Source organism: Rhinolophus sinicus, chromosome X, assembly GCF_036562045.2.
Source record: "Rhinolophus sinicus isolate RSC01 chromosome X, ASM3656204v1, whole genome shotgun sequence".
In the NCBI taxonomy this organism is placed as follows: domain Eukaryota; kingdom Metazoa; phylum Chordata; class Mammalia; order Chiroptera; family Rhinolophidae; genus Rhinolophus; species Rhinolophus sinicus.
Genome location: NC_133768.1, coordinates 72109201 through 72133987, shown reverse-complemented (window position 1 = coordinate 72133987; position 24787 = coordinate 72109201). Strand labels below are relative to the sequence as shown.

The following is a 24787-nucleotide window of genomic DNA, read 5'->3' as shown; positions in this document are numbered from 1 at the left end:
ATTTAATAAAACAAAATTAAAAAAAAAGATCTTTCACCAAACAAACAAGTAAACAAACAAACACAAAACAACACTGATTGATATTTATTGCAATCACACTAGATGCATGGACCCATATGAGGCACAGTAAAACTGAAGAGTGACCAATTAAGTCACCAGCCCAGAGTCCTTCCACTTTGGGAGTTAAAAAAAAAAAAGAGAGATAACAATTCAAATTACTACCAAGTACTTACTATATACCAGACACTAACGCATATACATCACAGGCGTTAACTCATTTGATCCTCATAGACATTCCATGAAGTAGTTTTTATAAATGTTATTTTCATGTCAAAGAGAAAACTCTCCTTTCCACTACTCAACCAGTCAGTAAGGAGAGGATTACTTAGGTGGACACAGCAGCCTCTATAGCTATTAGCAAAGCAGCTTTGTTCAGCAGCTCTGAAAGCAGCACCAAACAACATTTGCCAGAAAAAAAGCAGGGAGAACTAACGAGCAGCTGTTGTAGGACAAGACAACCACCTCCTCCCCACTCTTTGGCAGCTTCTTAGATTGGCTGAACCAGCATTCTGTGCCATACCAAAACAGGTGGGAGAGACAGTTTCTCCCTCTTATTTCTTAGCACAGGATTGGCAGTTGGCAAATCTGTAACTCAGGTAAAGTTAGTTCTAAATAAGTTTGGAAGATAAAAGTACAGGACAGGCCCAGTTAAATTTGAATTTCAAATAAACAAGTAATTTCTTAATATAAGTATATACTATTGGGACATACTAACACACACACACTCACACACACACACACACACACACAAAAGCAAACAAACAAAATAAAACCACGTTCTTTATCAACGTTCTTTATCATGTGGGGGAGTGGGAGAAATGGAGAGAGGCACTGCAATGTAAGATTTTAATAAGGAAAACCACAAAATATAGACTTAACCAATAAAATTTGAATCAGTACAGTGCTAGTACAGGGAATATTAATGAAGCAGTGTATATTATCTAATCCCTGCCCTCACAGCCTTTTTAGAATGAAAAGTTTGATTGGGGTCAAATGAAGTTGCTTCAGTCCACATCTCATTCCACAGGTTGTAATGCAAATAAATAGAGGGCAAGTTGCATCCTTAAAGACTTAAGTGACTTTTGCTTCTATATAAACCTGAGACACATCCTCAGCTACTAAATCTCTGTTACTGTAACTTATTCAAACTGCATTATAATTATCTACCAAGTACATAATGATATATAAAATGTGAGTAAATGGCAGGACAATTCACATCACCAACAAAGCGCAAAAGAAATGAGCATTTATAAAAGAGTTCAGAGTACATTACTATGTTTACTAGTCACTGTAGAGAGGCAGATCTTCTGTCTATTTTAAAAAAATAATTAATATAAATTCTCCTGATTTGTAAAGAGCAATGAAGGTTTTACAACTCAGCCTTAATAGAATAATAGAAATAGTTACTTTGCAATTTATTTTTTTTTAATTAAATTTATTGAGGTGACAATTGTTAGTAAAATTACATAGATTTCAGGTGTACAATTCTGTATTACATCATCTATAAATCCCGTTGTGTGTTCATCACCCAGAGTCAGTTCTCCTTCCATCACCATATATTTGATCCCCCTTACCCTCATCTCCCACCCCCCACCCCCACCCCCCTTACCCTCTGGCAACCACCAATTTATTTCTTTAAACAAATTATCTTACATAAATTAACTGGCCACACAATGCGATATAAACAAGTAGATGATGTATTACAGAACTGTACACTTGAAACCTATGTAATATGACTAACCTTTGCCACCCCAATAAATTTTAAGAGAGAGAGAGAGAGAGAGAGAGAGAGAGAGAGAGAGAGAGAGAGAGAGATTAACTGGCCATATTCTAATTGACTTCTGTCAACCCTCTTCCAACCCAATTTACCTATCTATCACTCATGCCTCTGCCAGATACAAAGAGGTGGAGAGAATGGGGGGAGGTTACCTGGAAAGTTCTGGCCTCACACCAGAGCACCCCATCTAAAGGGCCTCAGGGAGGTAAGGTGACAGTGAGTTATGCTTCTCTCATCTCCCTCCCTCAAAGTCCAAGCAGTAAGATACACCTGAGAAGTCCCTTCTAAAAAACATCTTGGATGAGATGTAAAATACCCAGTTTCCATTTTAGCATGGCTATGTGTAGATGCCAACAAACATTTTTGTAATTTCCTTTAAATAACTAGTCAATAAATTCTGTCTGTATATTTTTGAAGGTGGGAGACAGTGGTGGTGAAGAAATCAGTCAAACCAATTTTCACATTACACTGGCTGGGGTAAACACATACTCTACACCCTTCAAACATCACCACTCTGTTTTCCACTTCTCTTAAACTAGTTTGCACATTTCTATTCACATCTGTTCTGCCTTTAGGGCAGTTGAGGGGAAGATATAACCATTTCTTACTCAGTATATGTTGCTCAAGTATGAAAAGGCACAAATTCAGCATATACGAGTACATATGGCATGCCAAGCTGTTGGAAGTCTTTCAGGAAATGGGACTAAAAAGTACCCAACAAACCAAGGCAAATTATATGCATATATATATATATATATATATATATATATATATATATATATGCCCGGGGTTGCCAAAAAATGTATACACATGACTTGTATTCATCTTTTGTTATCAGTATATATTGAGTATTACAATTTTAATACAGACTTTTTTTCCTTTCTTAAAATGTGTGTACATTTTTTGGCACCCCCAGTATATATAGAGATGTAGAGATGGATATAAATATAGATATAGATATATAGATATAGATATGACAGTGCAGGACCTGAGAAATCCACATTTCTAAACATTTTAGAGTTTAATATTTTACCATTTGGGGGCATTTTATTTTTTGAAAGCCACTAAAGCTTAGGGTAGTTAAAAACAAAACACAACAAAAAAAACGTTACGGCACCTGGCAAGCATGGGTGGAAGGCTAAGAGAAGCAGGGGCATTTGTAGGCTCTTATTTATGTGTTTTTCTTTCTAACGGCTGCCAATCCTCCAAGTCAGGAAATATTTGCACATGTTCTAGACATCTTCCTGAAGGTATGAGGCTCTCTTGAAACCATCCTTACATTAGGCTGTGCCAGCAACACTACAGCAAACTACAGTACCCTAAGAAAAAAATATACCCTTTCAAGCTTCCTAAATGACTCATTCAGCAGAAAGTAATAAAAAAAAATAAGGCTAATATTTCCATCCTATGGAAATATTTATCTGTACACTGTGCCACCTTTTTTTCTATAGTCAGAGTAGAAAGTTACTTAGGTGGTATAATTTTGAAAGGCCAACCTGTCTCCAGCATTTGCTTAACAGGGTGTCATTAGTCAATCCTTTCCATCAAGGTACATCTGCAGAGAGCCCCTGTTAAAACATGTCATTTGGGAGAAGGTCACTTTTGCACACATATTTTTAGTCCCACAAAAAATTGTGCCAAGCACCCATATGTATAAGCATTCTGCTAGTCCTAAAATTTTGCAAAAGTAATGATAGATTTTCTGGACACACCTAATTTTTTCATAATACCTACTACTTGAGAATGACAACACTGATAATAAAAGGAGGAAATGTGTGTGGGCAATAGAAAACACACTAAGACATCTACATTGACATTTTTGCTTGCCCTGTTGACCTTGTGCCTACTATGTACAGGGTGCTTTACTAGATGCTCAGGAGGTGTAGCTAAAATGAAAACATCCTGGCCTTCATTCCTGAAGAAACTTGTGAACGAGTTTTAAAGACTAATGAAATCTTAGGCATCTACTCAAAGCCTTGTAGCTAGTTTTCTACGGTCATTGCAACACTTTATTTTGTGACAAGGTGGGAGGAACTTGGCTGCTTGAAAAATTCTTGTAGAGGTTAACCACCAGGAAAGCCTTAAGCAGTAAGTTCTGTTGAAACCTGCAACCCCATGTGATGAGACAGTACAAGGAGAAATTTACTTAAGCAGTACACCTGATATATACACCTCCTCATCTCCTCATCTTAATAATGCCAAACCTGCCTCTATCCACCTGCTTAACTCATTTCCTCTGCCAACCTCTAACCTTCCAAGCTATAGCCACATAGCCCCTCCATGTAATTTATTCCAGCCTAGACTCTGGGAGAAGTTCTGCTCTTAAGTAGTGAACAAACAACAAGGGTTATAGTTAATTCTATATATATACAAAATTAATGCTCCTAGAAATGCATCTATTAGAAAATACACAAATTATTTTTTTCATCCATGCTTCTAGAAATGCATCTATTAGAAAATAAACAAATTCTTTTTTTAATTTGTTAATTTTTAAAATCACCACCATTCAGAAACCAATCATCTACAAAGGAGACACTGAAGTCCTATTTCATCTTTTAGAGACACTAACTTTCAGTGATCCTTTGTTGCTTCCCTCTTCCCTGGGGCTCCCAGTAGGAGCACTAACTGAAGCAAAATACATCTGGCCCTGGAGACAGGCCCCTGCTTACTAGATGAGAGTAAATGAGTGACAGCAAGCACTCCCCTGCCTTCCTAGGGCTTTCAGGAGTCTGAGTAGGAATTTAGCCATAAGCTTCAAGTGTCCTGTAAAGCTCATCTGCTTGTCCCGGTCCACTTCTGAAATTCTACCAAGTCTCAGAAAACGTCAATCAGACTACAGTGTGCCTTAGTGCCCATCATGAAGAAATGTACTGAAGGGACACATCATGAACGATCTTCATCACTGACCTCAGCTCACCAGTTTCCTGTCAACTTTTGTACTTCGGCAGATAGTTCTTTCAACTGGCTGATCTAGTTGAATGCTTTCTGACTCCAGCTTGCACATGTTGGGCCAAATATAATACAGTAAAGAGCACAGACCTATGGGCCAGGCAAATTTTGGTTGACTCCTCACTTTGCAACTTACTAGCTTTGTGAACTTGTTCAGTAACTCAAGTTCTTCCATCCTAAGTTGTCTAATTTATGAGATGGGAGGATGATAATATAATGGTACCCACCTCCTAATACTCTTATGAGATATAAGTGATATAATGTAAATTAAGGACTTGACACAATGTTAATACTCAGTAAATATTACCCGTTTTTAGGAATTTGAACTCACTATCTCTAAAGTGGCTAACATTTTATTCTCTCTTTTATTTTCTCACCCAATTTGTATACCAGATAATTTTATTTAATTTTAATTTTCTTCTCAGCATCCAGAAAAGCTGTCCTTTTTCTGAGGACTTTTAGATTTGTCCTTTTTGATCATGGCCATGTTTCTGTTTTATTTTGTTTCTCTTCAGAGTTAATGATTTATACAAAATGTTACTGGCAGTGCTTAGAATATAATCAATCTTCTTTTCCCTCAGGGGACCCTGAATAATCCAACCTCCTTTTCCTAGTCATAAAGGAACTCTGCCTATAAATGACATACCTGAAAAGAGATTTCTTATTTTTCCAACACAAATTACACATAAAACATTTCATGTCATTATTTCTCCAATTGAAATGACACACAATTTATACCTTATTGTTTCTCTCTCCATGCTCTGGTAGAGGAGAAATGTGTTATAACTTGGGTGTAGCTGAACAAGGAAAACAATAACACTGTAGGTTAAAGAACTGCTTATATAGTCCAATAATTCTTTTATATTTTAGCATAATTTTACTCATAGGCCTCTTTCTTTGTAAGAGCCTTCTTTCAGTGTAGCCCCAGAAACAAAAGTGTGATGGCTTCCACTGTTCATTTGACACCATCAGACATCTACAGTGGCACATTAATTTCTAAATGTAACTTTGGCATCACCCACAAAGCTACCTTAGATACAGACACACAAATATAGTAGAATTAGAAAGTTCTAAAACCAAGTTAGGACTCATTCTTCTTTCAAGTGTTAGAACTGCCTAAATGCTATTTTCCAAAATGTGGTGAGGACCCAGCTAACTAGGTTTTAGTGGTCAACTACTAGAACAAGGAAAGCAAGAACTCCTGATATTTCAACAATCAACCACCTTCACTGAATTTACTGAGAGTCTGACCACAATCATTCATATATATATATATATATATATATATATATATATATATATATACACATACATATATATATACACGTATATATATACACATATGTTTCTATGTAGTATAATTTATAGTATATATACATATACATGTATTTTGTGTATATATTTATATACATATATGTGTGTATATATGTACAAACCTATACATATTTTTCAATACATACGCATATATATGCAAAATAAAACAAATGTTAATTTTCAATATATTAGACAAAGAGTACATTAGTTTTTCTAGCACTGCTCCCACCCACTCCCACCACTCTATGAAATGGTTTATAAAAGCTTGTCCTCAAACTGTAATTGAAAAATAAGTTAAAAAAAATTTTTTAAAGCTTGTTCTCATAAATTTTCCTAAAATTGATATATTAAAAATCAGCTTTAAGTCTATAAGCTAAGCATCAATTATGGAATTTTGCATATCTGTTTTTAGTAATTGTAATATTCCCACACACAGATTTTTTTAAAATTTATTTTTTAAATTTATTGGGGTGACAATTGTTAGTAAAATTACATACATTTCAGGTGTACAATTCTGTATTACATCATCTGTAAATCCCATTGTGTGTTCACCACCCAGGGTCAGTTCTCCTTCCATCACCATATTTTTGATCCCCCTTACCCTCATCGCCCACCCCCCACCCCCCTTACCCTCTGCTAACCACTAAACTATTGTCTGTGTCTATGAGTTTCTGTTTCTCATTTGTTTGTCTTTTTTTGTTGTTGTTTTTGGTTTATATACCACATATCAGTGAAATCACATGGGTCTCTGCTTTTTCTGTCTGACTTGTTTCGCTCAGCATTACACTCTCAAGATCCATCCATGTTGTCACAAATGTTCCTATATCATCTTTTCTTACTGCCATATAGTATTCCATTGTGTATACATACCACAACTTCTTTATCCATTCCTCTATCGAAGGACATTTTGGTTGTTTCCATGTCTTGGCCACCATAAACAAAGATGCAGTGAACATTGGAGCACACATATCTTTATGTATAAATGTTTTCAGATTTTTTGGGTAGATACCCAGGAGAGGGATTGCTCGGTCATATGGTAATTCTATTCGGAATTTTTTGAGGAACCTCCACACTGCCCTCCATAACGGCTGCACCAGTCTGCATTCCCACCAACAGTGTATGAGGGCTCCTTTTTCTCCACAGCCTGTCCAACACTTGCTACTATTTGTCTTGTTGATGATAGCCATTCTGACTGGGGTGAGGTGATATCTCATTGTGGTTTTTATTTGCATGTCTCTGATGATTAGTGATGTTGAACATTTTTTCATATGTCTATTTGCCATTTGTATGTTCTCTTTGGAGAAATGTCTCTTCAGGTCGTCTGCCCATTTTTCAATTGGGTTGTTTGTTTTTTTGTTGTTGAGTTGCATGAGTTCCTTGTATATTCTGGATATTAGCCCCTTATCAGAGGCACTGTTTACAAACAGAGAGATTTATACTTATGTTTTATTAAAAATATATAATTGGGATGCTTTTATATGATTGACCAAAGCCACCATACTATAGTTTATCAGTATTCACTTCTGTTTAGCAATATGTGTCTTCTTTATACATTTAAATTTGTCTTTTCTGCCCCTGGAACAATTTTATAAAAATCAACGGGACTAAGTATATGAAGATACGAGATATTTGCATTACCCCAATATACCCAAGCACTGAACTTGAATATATTTCCATGTATATCTGTGACCTTATTAAACAGATTAGTGTTGTGGTGAAAATGTTTAAATGTGGCCTCTTGAGAGCACAAATCTCACGTATGACTTTTACTTTCACCTCTTGTTCCTATCCGGCTATTGCTTCTTCCTTCCTTCCTTAAGATTTATTAGGAGGCAGAAGTAAATTTTGGTGTAATAAAAAAAGGAAAAGACAAGCCTGTAACTCAGAGCCTGGGATATATTACACAGTTGGAGAGATGTCATGGCCAAGATAGAAATATTCCATTTTCTCCAAGGCTTTTAAGACTCAGCACTTTCCACTAATTTGGTCCCCTGAGTCTCAATTTCTTTACCCTATGTTTGCCCCCTTTGCAAATATTCAATCTCGGTTCTCTTACTGAGGAAAACCTTGTTCCTGGAGTCTCAGACACTTCATTAGACCTTCTACATCCAGGAAAAAAATGGCAACCCTTTTTCCTCCTTCCTTTTTCCCAGTCTCACCCTAGCTCTCCCTCTCCTTCCTGTTACCCACCACTCTCTCCTCAAATGTAGAGGCCACAATCAGTGAAAACCTCCTTCCTTATGTCTACTAAAACTAAATAAATAAAAAATGACCAACCCACCTCCCCCCAAAAAAAGTGTTTTCTGATCATCTTAACTAGCGCCTAGTATCTAACACAGTGCTTGGAACGTAGTAGGCATTGGATTGATATTTAATTTTTTTTATTATAGAAAAATTTAAACATTCAAGGAAATATTTTTATTTAGTGGATAAATTTAATGCTTCCTATTGTAGAGCAGCTAGAGGGTTACTTAAGAAAGACCAATCCTTACTTTTGAAGCCTATTATCACAAGGGGGTGATGTCACGGGAAGAAGGTGGAACCAAGAGAGAGCTATGGACTTATGGTACTGTGTTAGGAAGTCATAGCAGCCTGATAAGCAGGTGGCCTCAACTCAGCTTAAGCTTGAATTCCTGCTTCTGAGGCTTGTGATGTATGATGAAATGCACCGTCTTATGCAATTTATGGATTCTCAAGCAATACTTGTTGGCTGAATTAATTGAGCTACATTTACAAAATGGCAAGGATTTGAAGAAACTTTCTTACCTAAAAAGAAAGCGTTCACATTGCTAGACATTTTATAGGCAAATAAACAATATAATTTCAACCTAAAAGGAAAAATACTCAAACCCCTATCCAATAGGCCTACTGGCTAGGCAACCCAAAAGTCAGCACCATGTTTCTGAAACTTAATTAAAAATACCGTACATTGTGTGTCATCAACTTCGAGGACATTTCTTTTGTGACTTTCTGTTCCCACTCCCTACTCAACTTCAAATGCAGAAAATGTAACTAGTAAACCTAACTCTCACCTGCCTGGTGAGATTTCCAAGTAAAAGCAATGTATCAAGCAGTTACGTAAAAAAAATCAAATGTAAGAGTGAAGCATTAGACAGTGTTTTGAAAAAAATCCATATTTAATGGTGCACTTCCAGAGTACAAGCAATTCAGGAATTTTGATCATGATTGTAATGCCACACCTTCATATATCTAACTTAATCTGCTGACTACCAAAGGACAGATGACTGCTCTAATATCTTTCAAGAATGGTTTCTTACTTATGCCCTGGATATGCATTTAAGTTTTAGAACAATAAGATATTTTGGGCAGTCCTTTCCTTCCACCAGCATTAATTGATTTCCAACTAGGCATCATGCACACGTGACAATTAAGCTGTAGACCCAATTGTGGAGATTTACCCTATTTCAGGTGAAGTTTTCCTTTGCTCAAAATGGTTGCCTTGAACCTTTTTCCACTCCTATTTATGTCCTCACCACCTGCAAATGGCAATGTGGGAATGGGTGACTGAGGTTAAGGGTACAGTCAATACTTTATTCAGGTCAAGGCAAACTGATTCATTTTGGAGATTCAGTTCATTGTCTTAGATCACTAGTAGTCTGCTTAATAAAATGGTGTTAGCTAACAGTAACATATGATGAAGGATCCTGCATTCCCAATTTATCTGCTACCCAGTTATACCTTTGCATTGGGTATCACAGTAGTTACTGTGATATCAGTTCTTACTATCAGATGGCAAAGTAGAAGAGAGAATAGAAAAACATGATGAAAATAATTTAATTTAATGTAATGAGGACTACTCCAACTAGTAGTTAAAATCAGTTTCTATTTTGCCATGTGCTGAAGGGACTATAAAATAGTTATTAATATGCTGATGACAGTAAGAACAACAACAGCTTACTTTTTATTGCATTCCGGTCACTGTGTTAGCCGTATTGCCAAAGAGCCAGAAGAAACCCTGGAGATTATCTAACACATTTATTTTATAGTTGAGGAAATGGGCCCAGAAAAGTCAAGTTATATGTATAGTGTCAGTTAGTGGGAGATTCAGGTTGCCACCACCCACTGTGCTACCCTAAAGTGTGTTGGTCTCTTTCTTGATATTTCATAAAATAACTGTGGTTTCTAGGTGTGCATTGTTCTTTGGGAAATTAATTTTTAGTAGTACCATTACAAAACAGTTACAACCTGTTTTATTTTTGCTCAGATGGTTTCACATGGGCAAATTCTAAATATTCCTTCAATTCGAATGCCAACTCTAAAGACATTAGCAGCTAAAGATGAAGAGGAAGCTATGTTTTATCTCTATTAGGAGTAGAAAAAGAAGAAGAATGGTACTTTCTTTTAAAACAAGAGAGAAAAATAAAAGCCACCATTTTAAGTGAGGTTTCTACTGGCAGGAGGTAGGAGAGAGTAGAAAGATAGGCATCTAGTTAGAAGAAAAAGAAGGAAAAGGAAAAGGTTTATAATGTGGCAACTCGGCCTTTATTTCAATGTGCACAGACCTCAGCAGACAGCTGGAAACCTGCCAGAGAACGAGGCCTTGGAAACAAGCTGGAAGACATTGGAGAGACTTTAACCAAAACAAACACCAGTAGGGGATGTGGTTGGCAGCAATGAAAAAGGAAAGGACTCTATGAGTCATTCTGACATTAATTTTGAATGGTATCAAGCTTCCATTTTGTTGTGCAGTGTTTGGTACTGTCATATATGTATATATGTGTGTGTACATATATATATATATATATATATATATATATATATATATATATATACACACACACACACACACACACACACACACACACACAAGGTTTAACAATGAAGTTCATGAACTTTGTTGCAACAATGTTGCTAACCTGTTTTGATATCAGAGGGATTATTCACTATGAATTTGTACCAACTGGACAAGCAGTTAACCAAATTTACTATTTGGAAGTATTGAAAAGGTTGCGTGAAAAAGTTAGACGAGCTGAACTTTTCGCCAACATTTCATGGTTCTTGCATCACGACAATGTACCAGCTCACACGGCACTGTCTGTGAGGGAGTTTTTAGCCAGTAAACAGAGAACTGTATTGGAACACCCTCCCTACCTACCTGATCTGGCTCCCAATGACTTCTTTCTTTACCTGAAGATAAAGGAAATATTGAAAGGAAGACATTTGGATGACATTTAGGACATCAAGGGTAATATGGTCACAGCTCTGATGGCCATTCCAGAAAAAAGTTCCAAAATTGTTTTGAAGGCTGGACTAGGTGCTGGCATCCGTGCATAGCTTCCCAAGGGGAGCACTTCGAAGGTGATCTTAGTGATATTCAGCAATGAGTTATGTAACACTTTTTCTAGGAAGAGTTCGCGAACCTAATTGTCAGACCACACACACACACACACACACACACACACACACACACACACACCGTGTTTCCGCGAAAACAAGACCTAACCAGAAAATAAGCCCTAGAATGATTTTTCAGGATGACATCCCCTGAACATAAGCCCTAACGTATCTTTTGGAGCGAAAAATAATATAAGACCTGGTCTTATTTTCGGGGAAACACGGTATATAGAAAAAATATAGAATAAAAATTATACTCAGTATCTCACTATTCACTATTTTTCATGTGCATTTTTCCACATAGCTGTAATCAGAGTGTACATATAATATGGCATAGTTAACATCTTAAACAGAATTCTATGTTGCTAGATATCTTCATAAGCATTACTTTTCAGAGCAATGATATACTGAATATAAGACAGTTTACTTCATCTTAACTATGATTTTGCTAAATTTATTTTTATAAATAATAGCAACAGTAATAATGATATCGATAACTATCTTTAAAATATATCTACCATGTGACAAGCATTTTATGCACATTATTTTTAAATTTTATCAACTATTGCAATGTAGGTATTATTAGCTCCATTTTATAAATAAGGAAAATATACTCAGAGTTTTGTGACTTGCTCAAGTTCATAGCTAATGGCCAAGTAAGCACTGAATCAGGCTCCAAAGAAGGCCCCCTTTTCACCATAATATACTACCTTTCTGCTAAAATGAATATTTTATGCTTTTTCTGTATGTTTGGTGTTTATAATAGATTTTCAAATGTTAGATTACTGATGTTAAGTGTATGAATACTTTAAAAGCATTTACTACATACTCAAGATTGTTTTCCATGAAGAAGGTATTCATGTATATACAGAACCACCCCAAAACTTTTTACAGAGGGAAATTAACTTGAAATAGAAAAAAAGCAGTCACACCAATGAGTGACAAAGGAAAATCTGTCTAATGAAATAAAGCATCTGTAATCATCTATCCCTATCCTAACAACAAAAAAGCTGAATAATCAACAAAATCATAATTTTTCCTGAACCCAGAAAGAAGTCTCACAGCAAGCACTTCCAAGGAGAGATGGGATATGAGCACTGGCTCACCTGTGCTTGCACAAGGAAGACAGTCACCATAGAAGCTAGTATAAAGAATCCAGCTAAATTTTTAATGAACTGATAAAGGCCAAGTATGGGCTAGCATGAGAGTACAGTACCCTTGTGAGCCACAGATACAAGAGAAATCTATACACACTTGTAGTTTTTTCTCCACAGATTTATAGTAATGACCTGGTGGAGAGGAGAAGCCATTGCATAGGAAAAGCATGCAACTATGTCCAATTGCTTCCCCTCTAAGGAATAAACACCTTAAGCTGTAGGGGAAGGGCAGCAAACCCTGCTTCCTCCCTTCCAGGGTATAGATGAAGACCTACTGCAGCTGAGGGAAATGTAAAAGAAAATGAAGTCCTCTACTTCTTCAGGAGGGGCAGAAATTAGTCCTGTGACCAGACCATTTAGAAGTGTCCTACCACTAGCAGAAGGTCAAGATAACTAATAAATTCCCATTCCCATGACCCAGAGGCACAGAATCTGCGTAAGACTGAAGCTGAAACAGGAAAGCAGGGAAATCCTCCCTGCCCCCCACACCACTAGGCTTTCAATCACTTATTACGAAGCAATTGCAGTATATCACTAGGTGAGGCACAAGAGCATGGAGAGAGAATCTGAGACACAGATACACAGGGAAGGTCTAAAACTGAGGGTAGAGAGGGAATATTGAGAAAAAAACATTCAGCAGACAACGCTAATGGTAACCAAAAGGTAACAGAGGAAATTTGAAGGTGGTGGTGAAGTGAGGGTAACCATAGCAACAACTAATGGGCATAGCTCATCTTCTTATTAGTTTGACTTAACCTCCCATATTATTGACCTAGTAGAACAAGTGCACCAATTTTAAGACATATACTTCAACCTCTCCTGTTGTACATACTGTGTCTGGCATTCAAACCAAATTTTTGAGAAACAACAAGCAAGGGAAAAATAAAAGCCCACTCTCAGACAAAACAATCAATATAACCAGCCTCATAGATGACTTGGAGATCCAAATTATGAAACAGAAAATTTAACGTAACTATGATTGATATGTGAAAGGCTTTAGTGAAACATATGGAAAATATGCATGAACAAATGGAGATTTCAGCCAAGATGTTAACTATAAAAAATGAGTGGAAATGCTGGAAATGAAAAACAGTGAAAGAGCTAAAGAATGCCTTTGACAAACTCATCAGTAAAATCAAAAGAGCTGAGAAAGGAATCAGTGAAACTGAAGACAGGAAAAGAAAATTGACCCAAACTGACACACAAACAGAAAAGAGAATGAAAACAAATAAACATGTGTGTGTGCACTCGCATGTGCACACACACAAACACACACACACACACAGAAATGAAAAACAAAACAGAGCATCCAAGATCTGTGGGTTAATACCAAATGGTCTAACACATATGAAACTAGATTTACACAAGGAGAAAAAAGAGAAAAAGGAAGAAGATATTTGAAGAGATAAAGGTCAATAATTTCTCTCAAATAATAAGACATGCCAAATTACATATCCAAGAAGCTCAGAGAAACTCAAGTATGATAATAAATTCCCCACCAAACACACACACACACACACACACACACACACACACACACACACGACATTTCACATTTAAATTGCTGAAAAATAAAGGTAAAGAGACAACTTTTAAAGGCTGTCAGGAGAAAAATACAAAGGAGCAAACACAGGAAGACAATAGAGTGGTATCTTTAAAGTTCCAAAAGAAAAAAAAATAACTGTTAACCCCAAATTCTATATCCAGTGTAAATATTTTTCAAAAATTCAGGAAAAATGTAGACTTTTCATGCAAACAAAAGCAGAGAATTCTTTACTAGAAGCCCTGAGCTATAGAAATGTTAAAGGAAGTTCTTCAGGGTTGAGGAGTATCACACCCAGATAGAAACTTGGATTTATCCAAAGAAATGAAGATTCCAGAAGTGTTTCAAATGCGTATAAATATATTTTTGTCTTTTTAATTGCTCTAAAAGATATCAACTAAATAAAAAGTAGTAATGTTGAGTATAAGAAACAAAGTAGTACTGTGGAATTATATCATACGTAAAAGCAAAACGCGTAACAAACATAACCATAGTACACAAACTGGGGAAACACACACAGTGAAGTAGTAGAATATTACTTGAAGATATATACTGTGTAATTTAAGATGTATACTGGCAAATCTTGATTCAGGTGTTAATTACATGAATTAATGTTTTTGAGTAAACTCAGAAAATTGTACATTTGAAGGGGTAAATTTTACCAAATATAAACTGCAGTAAGTTGTCACTTAATATCGATAGGTTTAGTGACTTTTGACGAAAAGAAGTATAATGAAAACAAATTTTACCATAAGCTAATAGGTATAAATGAGAGTTAAGTTCTTAATGACATCCCATCAACATTATAACAAAATGACATTGAATGAAACAACATTATTTGAGGATCTGCTGTACATCTCAATAAAACCTAGTTAAAAAAAAGAATTATCATGCACAACTCACCTTTTTAACCTCTTGACTTTTCTTGTTTTTATGGTATCACAGTTCTGATGACTGATGATGAGAACCCATATTTTTGTGCTATCTAACCTTACCTTTGCTTTTTACCTTATATAACTGAAGTTTTTAATCCTAAAATCTGGTGGTATACAGAGCTCTGTACCTTCAAATCAAAACAAGTATACACACACACATGTGCGCGCGTGCACACACACACACACACACACACACACACTCTTAAATACACAACCCTCAGGAATTAAAATGTGATAGAGCCATGGAGATTACGAACGTGCCATAAAGAAGAGGAACTTCTATGTATGAGGTATGGGTACTTATGTATAACATGGCAAAATTGACCTAGATCACACACATGTTAACTTATCATTCAGTCTGGAATGCAACTGAGTTAACATAAACAATATGCTTGTATCTGTATCACATCACTGTCTATAGGTTGCTGGTTCTATTAATAGGTAAGGTCAAAATTGTTTGAAAAATCTTTTGTTATGAACATTTGCATTCTTGCTGTTACCTAAAGTGACCAAGGTTCTTTCTCCTTTTAGGACCCTTCCACAATGCTTCTTCTACTACTCAACTTCTATGCTATAAGCACTTTTGGGCAAATTTTAAAGATCTCCCCCACCCTAACCTGGGTAGATAAATGAATAAAGGAACCCTTTTTGGACAGATGCAGCCCTAAAGGCACTAGGCTTGGCAAACACAGGGCATCCTTGTCTGAACTAGAAAGAAGCCCTTCTGTTGGACCTAAACCAGGGCACCTCTACACCACTCCCATATAGAGGACCTGTGGTCAGTGGACAGTAAGGATCAGCCTAGGAACAGTGATCCGGTTTTTGAGGGGACAGACCTTGGAAAAAGGAACACTGCATTTGTATAGAACCTTATACAAGATGAGAAAATGTTTATTCTTCACATTACAGAGTGGGGGAAGGGCACCTGATCAAGATGATAGGGCCATTAAAGCAACACCATCTCCCAGCCAGCCTTTAACACTACCCTGCTTCTGCCTAGATGGCATGAACATAATCTTCTACAACCACACTTTTGCTTGGTTATCTCATAATTTGTTCTCCTGGTACCAGTTAACCAAGCACTTCCCCAAGAAGACCAAAGCTGACCCTTCAATCTAACTTATGTCCTCCTGTTCTATGCTTTTTACATCACTAAGAATTTTCTTAGTGAGAATATACTACAATTACAATTATACAGTTATTTGTGTGCCTCCCTCAACCCTTCCCATATACTCATATGTAATCACTTACACATTTCTAGACCACCAGCCACAGAAGAACATGGACCATCTCTTTTGTTCATTGCTTTGACAGTTCAGAGACTATCACAGTGCCTGGCACATACTTTGTGCTTAATAAATAATCGCTAAATAAATGCAGAGTTTTTCTTGTTCAATTCTTTGGCAAATTCTGTCACACACATGAGCACTCTCATGTACAGTATGAATGAGAATGCTATGGAAATTTTCCCTTTTATAACACTCAGTTTAAAAGCTGAAAGTGAGTAATTAGAATGGTATGGATATGTAAATATATAACAAGTGATATTTTAGTTGGGGACATCTTATTTGAATTAGTTCCCTTTTCCATTGGTGATTTTATTAATTTTCTTCTAACAATTTTTAAATCTTACGTTTGGTTGCTTGTTTCACTATAAATCCGCAATGCACTCCTTTTGTAATAATTCTTACAGATGTCACTGAACTATCTTAATTTGATTCATCTCTCAAAGTTTGATGTTGTGTTTTGACATTATTTGATTTTTGATGTAGGTTTTTGACTTGCAATCACTGTTGTTATTAGAAACTGAGGAAAGAATACATAATCTATCACTACTTACCAAATAGATTCTTCCATAAGTACCAAGGCCAATGGTTTTGTCCAGTGAGAATATTCCAGTTGGATCCTGAAAAAATTGCAGAACAAAAATTGTCAATCTTCTTGAAAAACAGGCAAACATTCAACTGTCTAGAATGGCATTTCCAATCTGTTTTGCTCCTTTAGAATTTCCATGGGAAGAACTTAAGTGTCATTTACCAAGGAACAGACATGTCACAATCCCCTTGGATGAAGTGTAATCATTTATAAAAAAGAAACAATGATATTGACACTAAGGAGTTGTATAATTATCACAAAGCTGTAAAATGCATACAATTATGTCTAGTTAAGGAATGTTCATAATACAATTAGAAAGAATATTAAAACAGAAATAAGTTCATTGCATGCAATTGAAATACTCTTTTAATATGCATTTTTTGAGTGCTAACCAGACAGGCAGAAGGTTTATCTTAGAGCAATGATGAGTACATATTAGATATAAAATCTAGATAGCTTATGCATATAAAAGAAATTCTTAAGAAAGAATATCATCTCTGAATGTAAATAACAAAGCAAAATCATGGCATTAAAAGAGGGTTATTTTAAAAACTAGACAAAGTTGTTTTTGTTTGTTTTTTAAATTAGTCTTTGCCTATCTTTTCATGGCACAAATTCACTGATATTTTCTTTGTCTTAACCTTGCATCATAGCAGACAAAATATGACATATTTATGGGCAGATTCCTAAGGCTTCCATATTCATCCTAAAACATTGTTTCCTTATATGTTAAAATATGGGTATTTCTTTCTTGTTCACCACAAAACATGATTTCTGAATTTAATCACTACTTACACTTTTAGTGCAGCAACTTATATGAGGAATCGGTAGATGCCAGTTTATATACAAAGTGGTAGCACCATTGGCGAATTCTTGGAAATTCATGTACCTTATAGAAAGCACACTTTATATACACAAACATTGTTTAACCTTGTTTGAAAACATTTTTATTACTGTGACAAATGTGAGCTAAACAGAAAAACTATTGAGCATATGCAATATATATATAATGAAATTATAGACTCTTTAAAACTGGTGTGACATTTGTGTAATCTAGCAAAACTGTCATAGGAAAATGACACAGCTCTGGGATTACTTCAGTCAACAAGTATTCAACCAGACAGAGTCTGGAGACTGGATTTTCAGCCTCAGCTCTGCCATTAATTAACTATATGACTCTGGGTAAGTTATTTACTCTCTCTGGGACTTACTTTTCACATATATAAAAAGAGGGTGCTGTGTTAGGTGATTTCCTAGCCCTAGCTCTAAAATTCTACGAGAAAAATCATATTCCAGCATTCTAAAATCCAGATGTTTCTACTGGATTGACACAACTGTTGTTAGAAAAATCAGCAGCCTTCTTTCTGAAAATCATCATCAAAATCAATGTTGCAATATGCTCAATATCATTATAAGCAAATAATTCAGTGAATATACTCCCAATGAAATTACAAAAGTTATTTAAAATGACAATTTTGAGGATTCAAGAGAAGTAAAAATGTATTGTTATAGTGGCCTTGATATTAAGCATGTCATTGTTGTTATAACTCACTGAAAAATTTATGGGGAAAAGTTAGCCAACAAAGGAGTTGCTAAGATTCAGCTTGAAGAGTTTATCACTTTAGTATATTTCTTTGAAGAATATCATTGAGGGTTTATATTAGACATTATTAATTCTGGAGAAACAGCCTCCAGCCATCTGTCAAAAGAATCAGATAGTTTAGCTGGTTCCTATTGGTAAAATATTCTTTGTTATGGTTAAGGCTGAATTTTAGCTGAAAAAGTTACCATATATTAGAGAATTACTAAAATATCTGAACAACTTTATAGTCTTAAATTTCTTTAATCCTTTTTCTACCCCTCAATGACATAAGTACCTTGCTCATATTTGATCTCAGGTATCTAATTACTCAAAAAAGACACCAAGGAAATGGACAGGGACAATAAAATGCCTGTGGAATTCGTGGAGGCCTTATTTTATCTATATTCATATTTGTCCAGAAACTTTTTCCTGCTCACACATGACCAAAACATCTTAATTCTCTTCATGCTCACATTAAATAAAAAGCTTTTACCTTTTTTCTTCTGTGTTTAAAGGCAGCTCAGCTTAGTATGCACCAATTCTAAGAGTATTTCTCATTAGTTTTATGCAATATTTCTCATTCCCCATATTCACACTAGTATCTTTCAAGACTGAATGACAAACTGGGGGAAAAGAGACCTATACTAATTACAAGGGTAATATTACTCAATTTCTTATATCAAATTTTTCCACTGAATTACAGTCATAGAAAGTTTATTCTGGGCTCCCACGAAAGGAAGCATTAAAAATGAACCTCTTTTTTTGACAGGGGGGTGGGTGTCATTGTGAAATTTAAAAGTCTATATCAGAGGGAGCTCCATAATTACTTTGTTCTTTCCTCTGCAGTGCCACTCCAAGATAGGAAAACCAGAAGAGTAAAGATCTTTATATCTGTGATAGCAATATCAATTTGAATATTATTTGGTGGTTCAGTATGCTTTGGTGTTCCATTTAGTAAAAGTAAACAAACAAACAAACAAACAAACAAAGTTCGTAATCAAGAAACCCTAATTCATAAAAGCTTTGCTCAAAATAGATTACTAAAACATTTTTGAACCTTAAAATGTTGGGCAAATACTTTATACTTTGTTAAATTTTTCTATGTATCTAAATTATTACCTGCACTTTAAAAGACCTAGACTGGTTGCCCCCAGAAACCTAGTATTTTGGGGAGTTACTTATGTCTTCTGAATTCAAGGAGAGGAGGAAAGAATAAGCACCTTAATGGACAATTTGATTAAGGGCAGGGGGTGGGGATGGGGGTAACAGGAAGAAAAAGAACCACTAGAAGGCAGTGTTTACTGGTCATGGAAGAGACTTAGAAGCAGAGGCTGAACCAAATACAGCAGAAATAAAGAACAAAAGGGAACCGTTAAATGGTCAATATGGGTAGTGATAAATTTTAGACTTAAGGCAGTAAACAAGGAGAATTAGGGAACACATTCCAGTAGTCAGACAGCTGAAGGAAGGAACGAGGTTACACAGTACTTACAAGGAATAGCAGAGACTTTTTTCTTTTGTTTTGAATATTAAAAATAGCAATTTTATCAAAAGACTTCATGGAGAGAGAACCTGAAAATGGTGGATATAACAACGTAAGTGCCAGAGTGAGTTTCAGAGGTAGTTGGAAGAAACGGCTTCACAATTCAAATGGAAAACAGAAAAAAAATCTCTTCCTCTAGACCACTGTTTCTCAAATTGTGGACTATACAGACTCTCCCTACATGAGAACCATCGGGGAACTCTTATTTATTAAAATACAGATTCCTTGTCCCTATCATGGATTTATGAAATCGGAATTTCTGGAGATGAGTTCTAAGATCCCCAGATGATGTGTGTGTAGTATTCTTGCACACTAACATAAAACCCACTGCTCTAGAAACTGGACCCAAAAAAATAAGACTGAGAACATAGACTGAAATACAATGTGTTGCTGAGGTGATGCTCTACACTATGTAATGGAGGATATGCTGAATGTTTCAATCTTTGTGGACTAGAAAGTAAAACTGCTTCAAAACGGGGCTAAAGGACTCTGTAAAGTGGGAAGGTTCTAAAGACTGAGCGTGGGAAGCAGGCTTGGTCTGAGTGGTGGAAGCCTGGGAGAGCTAGAGCTGGCATTTGTATTTAAATATAAACTTAATGTAATTCAAATATAGTTTTTGGATCATATGCTATTTCAGATCACCTCTGCCACTACTGTCCTCCAAGCCTGTCTAATCCTGACCCCAATATAGATTAGGACTACACATGGCAGTGTCAAATACCAAGGCCACAGCCGTGAGGAATGTCATTACCATACTGGGCACAGAAGGCAAAGGGGACTATCATAGTGAAGAGATGCCAGATTTGGAGATGAAGAAATAGCTTTCAGTCCCAAGGATTGAGTGACATAGGCATACTAAGAAAATATATGTATGTATACATATACAGACACAACCCCAGGTATTGCAGGCAGGCAAGGGGAAAAGAACACGAACACACACACACACACACACACACACACACACACACACACACAGACATAAGGCTTTGCAATTCTTTCAAAAGAAAGTGCAAACCACAGATCTCAGTATTTTCCTTTATGTTTTGTCACATATAGGAAATATTTATTCAATAGTCAGTCAAGAAAAATTACAGCCACCTATTAATTAACAAACAAAATGTAGTTAACTTGTCATTCTCTGGTTATTATGTTGGCTGTCTTATTTTATGTCTGTAACTTCAGGGTATTATGCAAAAAAAAAGTTATATAATTCCCTCACCACTTCCAGCTTCCCCAGTTTTCACTACTGTTTACTATTTTAGGTTTAAAAATAAAATCTTAAAAAAAAAAAAAGCCAGCAATGTAAGGCTTAGCTTTAAAAATAATATCTGTATAATAACAAAAAAGACCAACAAATCCTCCACGACTTTCTTTAAATCCTAATTTGCATAGCAAACCTGACCTCTCTCAAGGGTCCTTGTCTTGTGGTCATTTAGCTGGCCAGCCCGACAAAGGACATAATATATCCATTTTAAAATGGACCCATATTTAATTATTCTATACTCTGCAAGATTTTCTTTCTCAATGTGTAACTCCAACATCTGAATTACCCCTCATTATCTGGCTGTTGCCAAATTGGTATACTTGGTGTTGACAGATGCCAACTTTGTCACCTTCATATATATCCTATTGAGGATAATTATCACAAGGGTTCCCATCACATGCAGGTTTCTTTGCTTGATCATCTCTACTTTTCATCAAAATGCAAAATTCTAAAGCGCTAACTTAGATATCTCTTGACCTCTTCATTTAATTTTACTTCTTCAGATATTCAGAAATAAGCCAAATACAAAGAAATCCCAAAACACTAAAATATGCCTCATTGACCAAAGCAACAGTGAATTTTTTGTGTCTCTAGAAAATGATATAAAACACATGGCAAAGGGATGCTACTTTTCTGCTAGATTTCTTAGGGTTTAGACTTTTATGTTTGGGGAGAGAGGATAATTATGTATAATTTGTTCAGATGATGAAGACCTTTACAGTGAGATAAAATTACTCCTGTACAATAGAAATTTAGAAATTGTTAGAAGTTGAGTGCTTTATCAGACTTTTATGAAGTCTGTAAAATGAGGTCAAGCATCAGTGCCCTGAGGTTTTGTGTCTTATCCCTACTCTTACATTAACAACCAGCTTCATCTTTCTCCCCTCCACACCACCACCAACCTCCAGAAAACTAATATTCCACTGAACTGCAATGTAAAGATCACAGCCTTTCTCCTTATCTACTTGGCTCTCACCAAGTTCTTATGTCCCAGGGCCATGACCGGGTCAGCTAGTCTGGGCCATTTCCCCCCAATTTTTTTTTCTGTGTGGTAATAAAACCTTTTTTTTTTTTTTTTTTTTTTAGCTTGAGTTTGGAATTCCCTGCTTTATCATTTCTATGAGGTCCTTCCCATTTCTCTCTTTAGCCAACTTTAGAAAATACTTTTTTTTTTCAGTTTGCCCATGTATGGTTTCATATCATTTGCCCTAGTTTAATTTTTTCTCTTTCCCCCACCATACACAGAGAATGCTGGTGGAGGGTAACATTTAATTTGTTGGTTTAATGCTTTTGCTTGGGACCAAATGTAGCTGAAATACCAAAGTTTTGTTTAGAAAGGAAACCACCAATTGAGTCCTCCATATATCAGAAATATCATGTATGCACTGGGCGCATGCCGGGTGGAAAAAAGATTTAACCTTTAAACATCCTGTGACTTTATTTATGAAGCTGCATCAATAACCATAATGCTAATATTTTAATTCAGCATGTTTTTTTAAAGACTGAGAACAATTTGCTAAAATGTTACCCACGTGCATCACCTCTTCCTCCACCATTCTAGTGTAAAATTATATAGGTGAGCTTAGGGAATGTCCCATTTTTGAGGGGTTAGGCATCTGCCATCATTAAAAAGACAATCTTTAAATGCCAAATACGTGTAAAATTAAGACACTGCTACTTTGAATAGTCCTATAACCTCAAGGTTAATATTTAGCTTTTCCCAAAGCAAGCAGGCCACTGCTCTGAACTACAGTTGCCTGGTGATCGTTCTAGCACATGTATGCTTATTCCCTTTCAGAAAGTCCAGGGGCCCTTTGCATTCAAGAGGGTGCGAGTGAAATGCCAATCTAAAAAGAGAACTTAAAAAACGTATTTGGGTGGGATCCAGTATCTGCCAGAAGGCAAATGCCAATGAAATAAATGGCGCTGCTAAAATAATAAGTCTACTAATAATAACGGCGATAATAGCTCACCAATCAATTACAACTCTGGAAGAAAGCTGGACATTCAGTAAAAGGAGAAACCACAAACGACCACCACGAGAAAAGGCTAAATCTGGTTAGCTAGTGAAAGCAATACTTTTTGTTTTGTTTTGTTTTGTTTTGTTTAATTGGGGTGTGCAGAATTCACTTCTTCCCCAAGTGGCGTCGAGTTCTTTCGCTCCTGCAATACTAAATCTGTAACAGTGCCCTGGCAGAATAAGGTTTTAGAAAGTGAGAGAAGTGAGACTCCAATGCTTTAATTTTCTAGCCCACTGTCACCTACAAGTAATCATCATTCCATGAGTGGGCGTCTCCGCTGGAAAAAGAAGCAAATGACGGGGCGGTGGGGTGACAGGGAGGAGTACTGTAAGGAAACCACGCGTGCTTGCGCTCTTTGGCCTCTCCTGGGGCCTCTCTAGGGCAGGTACAGGAGCGCCACTAGAAAAAAAAAACGGACTACTTTTAGAAAACGTCCCACTGTTTAGGGCCCGCACCACCGCTACCTATTCTCCCCTGTCCCTTTGCTTTCGCGTGAATTTGGCGTGGCCTGGCTGCCCAGCGGACGCCTCTTCCGCAAGCCTGCTCTCGGAGTCCCCTACGGCACCCGCGGGCCGGTTGAAGTTCTAGCCTAGCCCAGCTTGTGGAAGTCTGTCCCCTTTCCCGGTGCTCAGAGCCCAAAGAAGAGAACACTTTGGGGGCGACGGATCTTTTCTACTCACCGGCAAGTGGCCCAGATCCGTGACCTCCTTGTCCCTCCAACCCCCAGGTCCCGCCATGGCTTCGAGCGGAACAGGAGCAGGCGTATGAGTTAGGCACGCTCTAGGTGTCTGAGGTGGAAGCGGACAAGAAGTTGAAGGGGGGGAGAGGAGAAGGAAGAGGGCGGGGAAAAGGAATGGGGGACGGGGGTTTGTGGCGTGGGAGACAGAAAAGGGGAAAGTGGGAAAAGAGCTAGGAGTGAAGGGAAGCCTGAGTTTCCAAGGTGGGAAAGCAAGTTTGGCTAATGCGAGAGAAGAGCCTGAGCTTCCGTCTTAGAGACCAAGAAGCTAGAGGGGTGCTCCGCTGGCGAGAGCAGCGTCTGCCCCGGCGGGTGCGCCTCTTTCAGGGTGGGGAGGGGGGCGGTGCAAGGAGCTGGGGGCCCCCAGGAGCAGCTCGAAGGGGATTGGTGAAGCGTAACGTCGCCAGGTGGGCAGCTGCGCCGCAGGGAGGCGGGCTGGGGGGGGGTCACTGGAGGAGGGAGGTGCTGAAGGACTATAACGGTTTGCGAGCCGCCCCCTCGCGGCCTCCCCCGCCCTCCTACCCCCTCCCACTCCCTCCCAAGTCCACGGCTGCACCCGCCGCCCCCGCCCCCGCTGACGAGTGTTCCACAGGAAACTTTTTCGAGGCAGCTGCCAGCCCGGGAAAACCGGTCCCGCTCCGCACCTCTCCCAGTCTGGGCCCTACAACTCTGCCAC

The 24787-nt window shown here is 37.2% G+C and overlaps 1 protein-coding gene across 3 annotated transcripts in view; it reads right to left on the bottom strand.

The window, feature by feature from the left end:
* Window positions 1–24517, bottom strand: part of NRK (Nik related kinase) — a 165881-nt gene extending 141364 nt beyond the window's left edge. The window contains exons 1-2 of one of the 3 annotated variants that reach the window (XM_074323648.1): window positions 24056–24517; window positions 16931–16996 (exon numbers count right to left, since the gene is read on the bottom strand). In XM_074323648.1, the coding sequence (XP_074179749.1) occupies window positions 16931–16996; window positions 24056–24112 (123 nt within the window). In that variant the 5' untranslated portion in view covers window positions 24113–24517. The remainder of the gene's footprint in view (window positions 1–16930; window positions 16997–24055) is intronic. The other 2 variants (XM_019713867.2, XM_019713865.2) reach the window with 2 other exon arrangements.
* Between the last annotated feature and the right edge of the window lie 270 nt (window positions 24518–24787).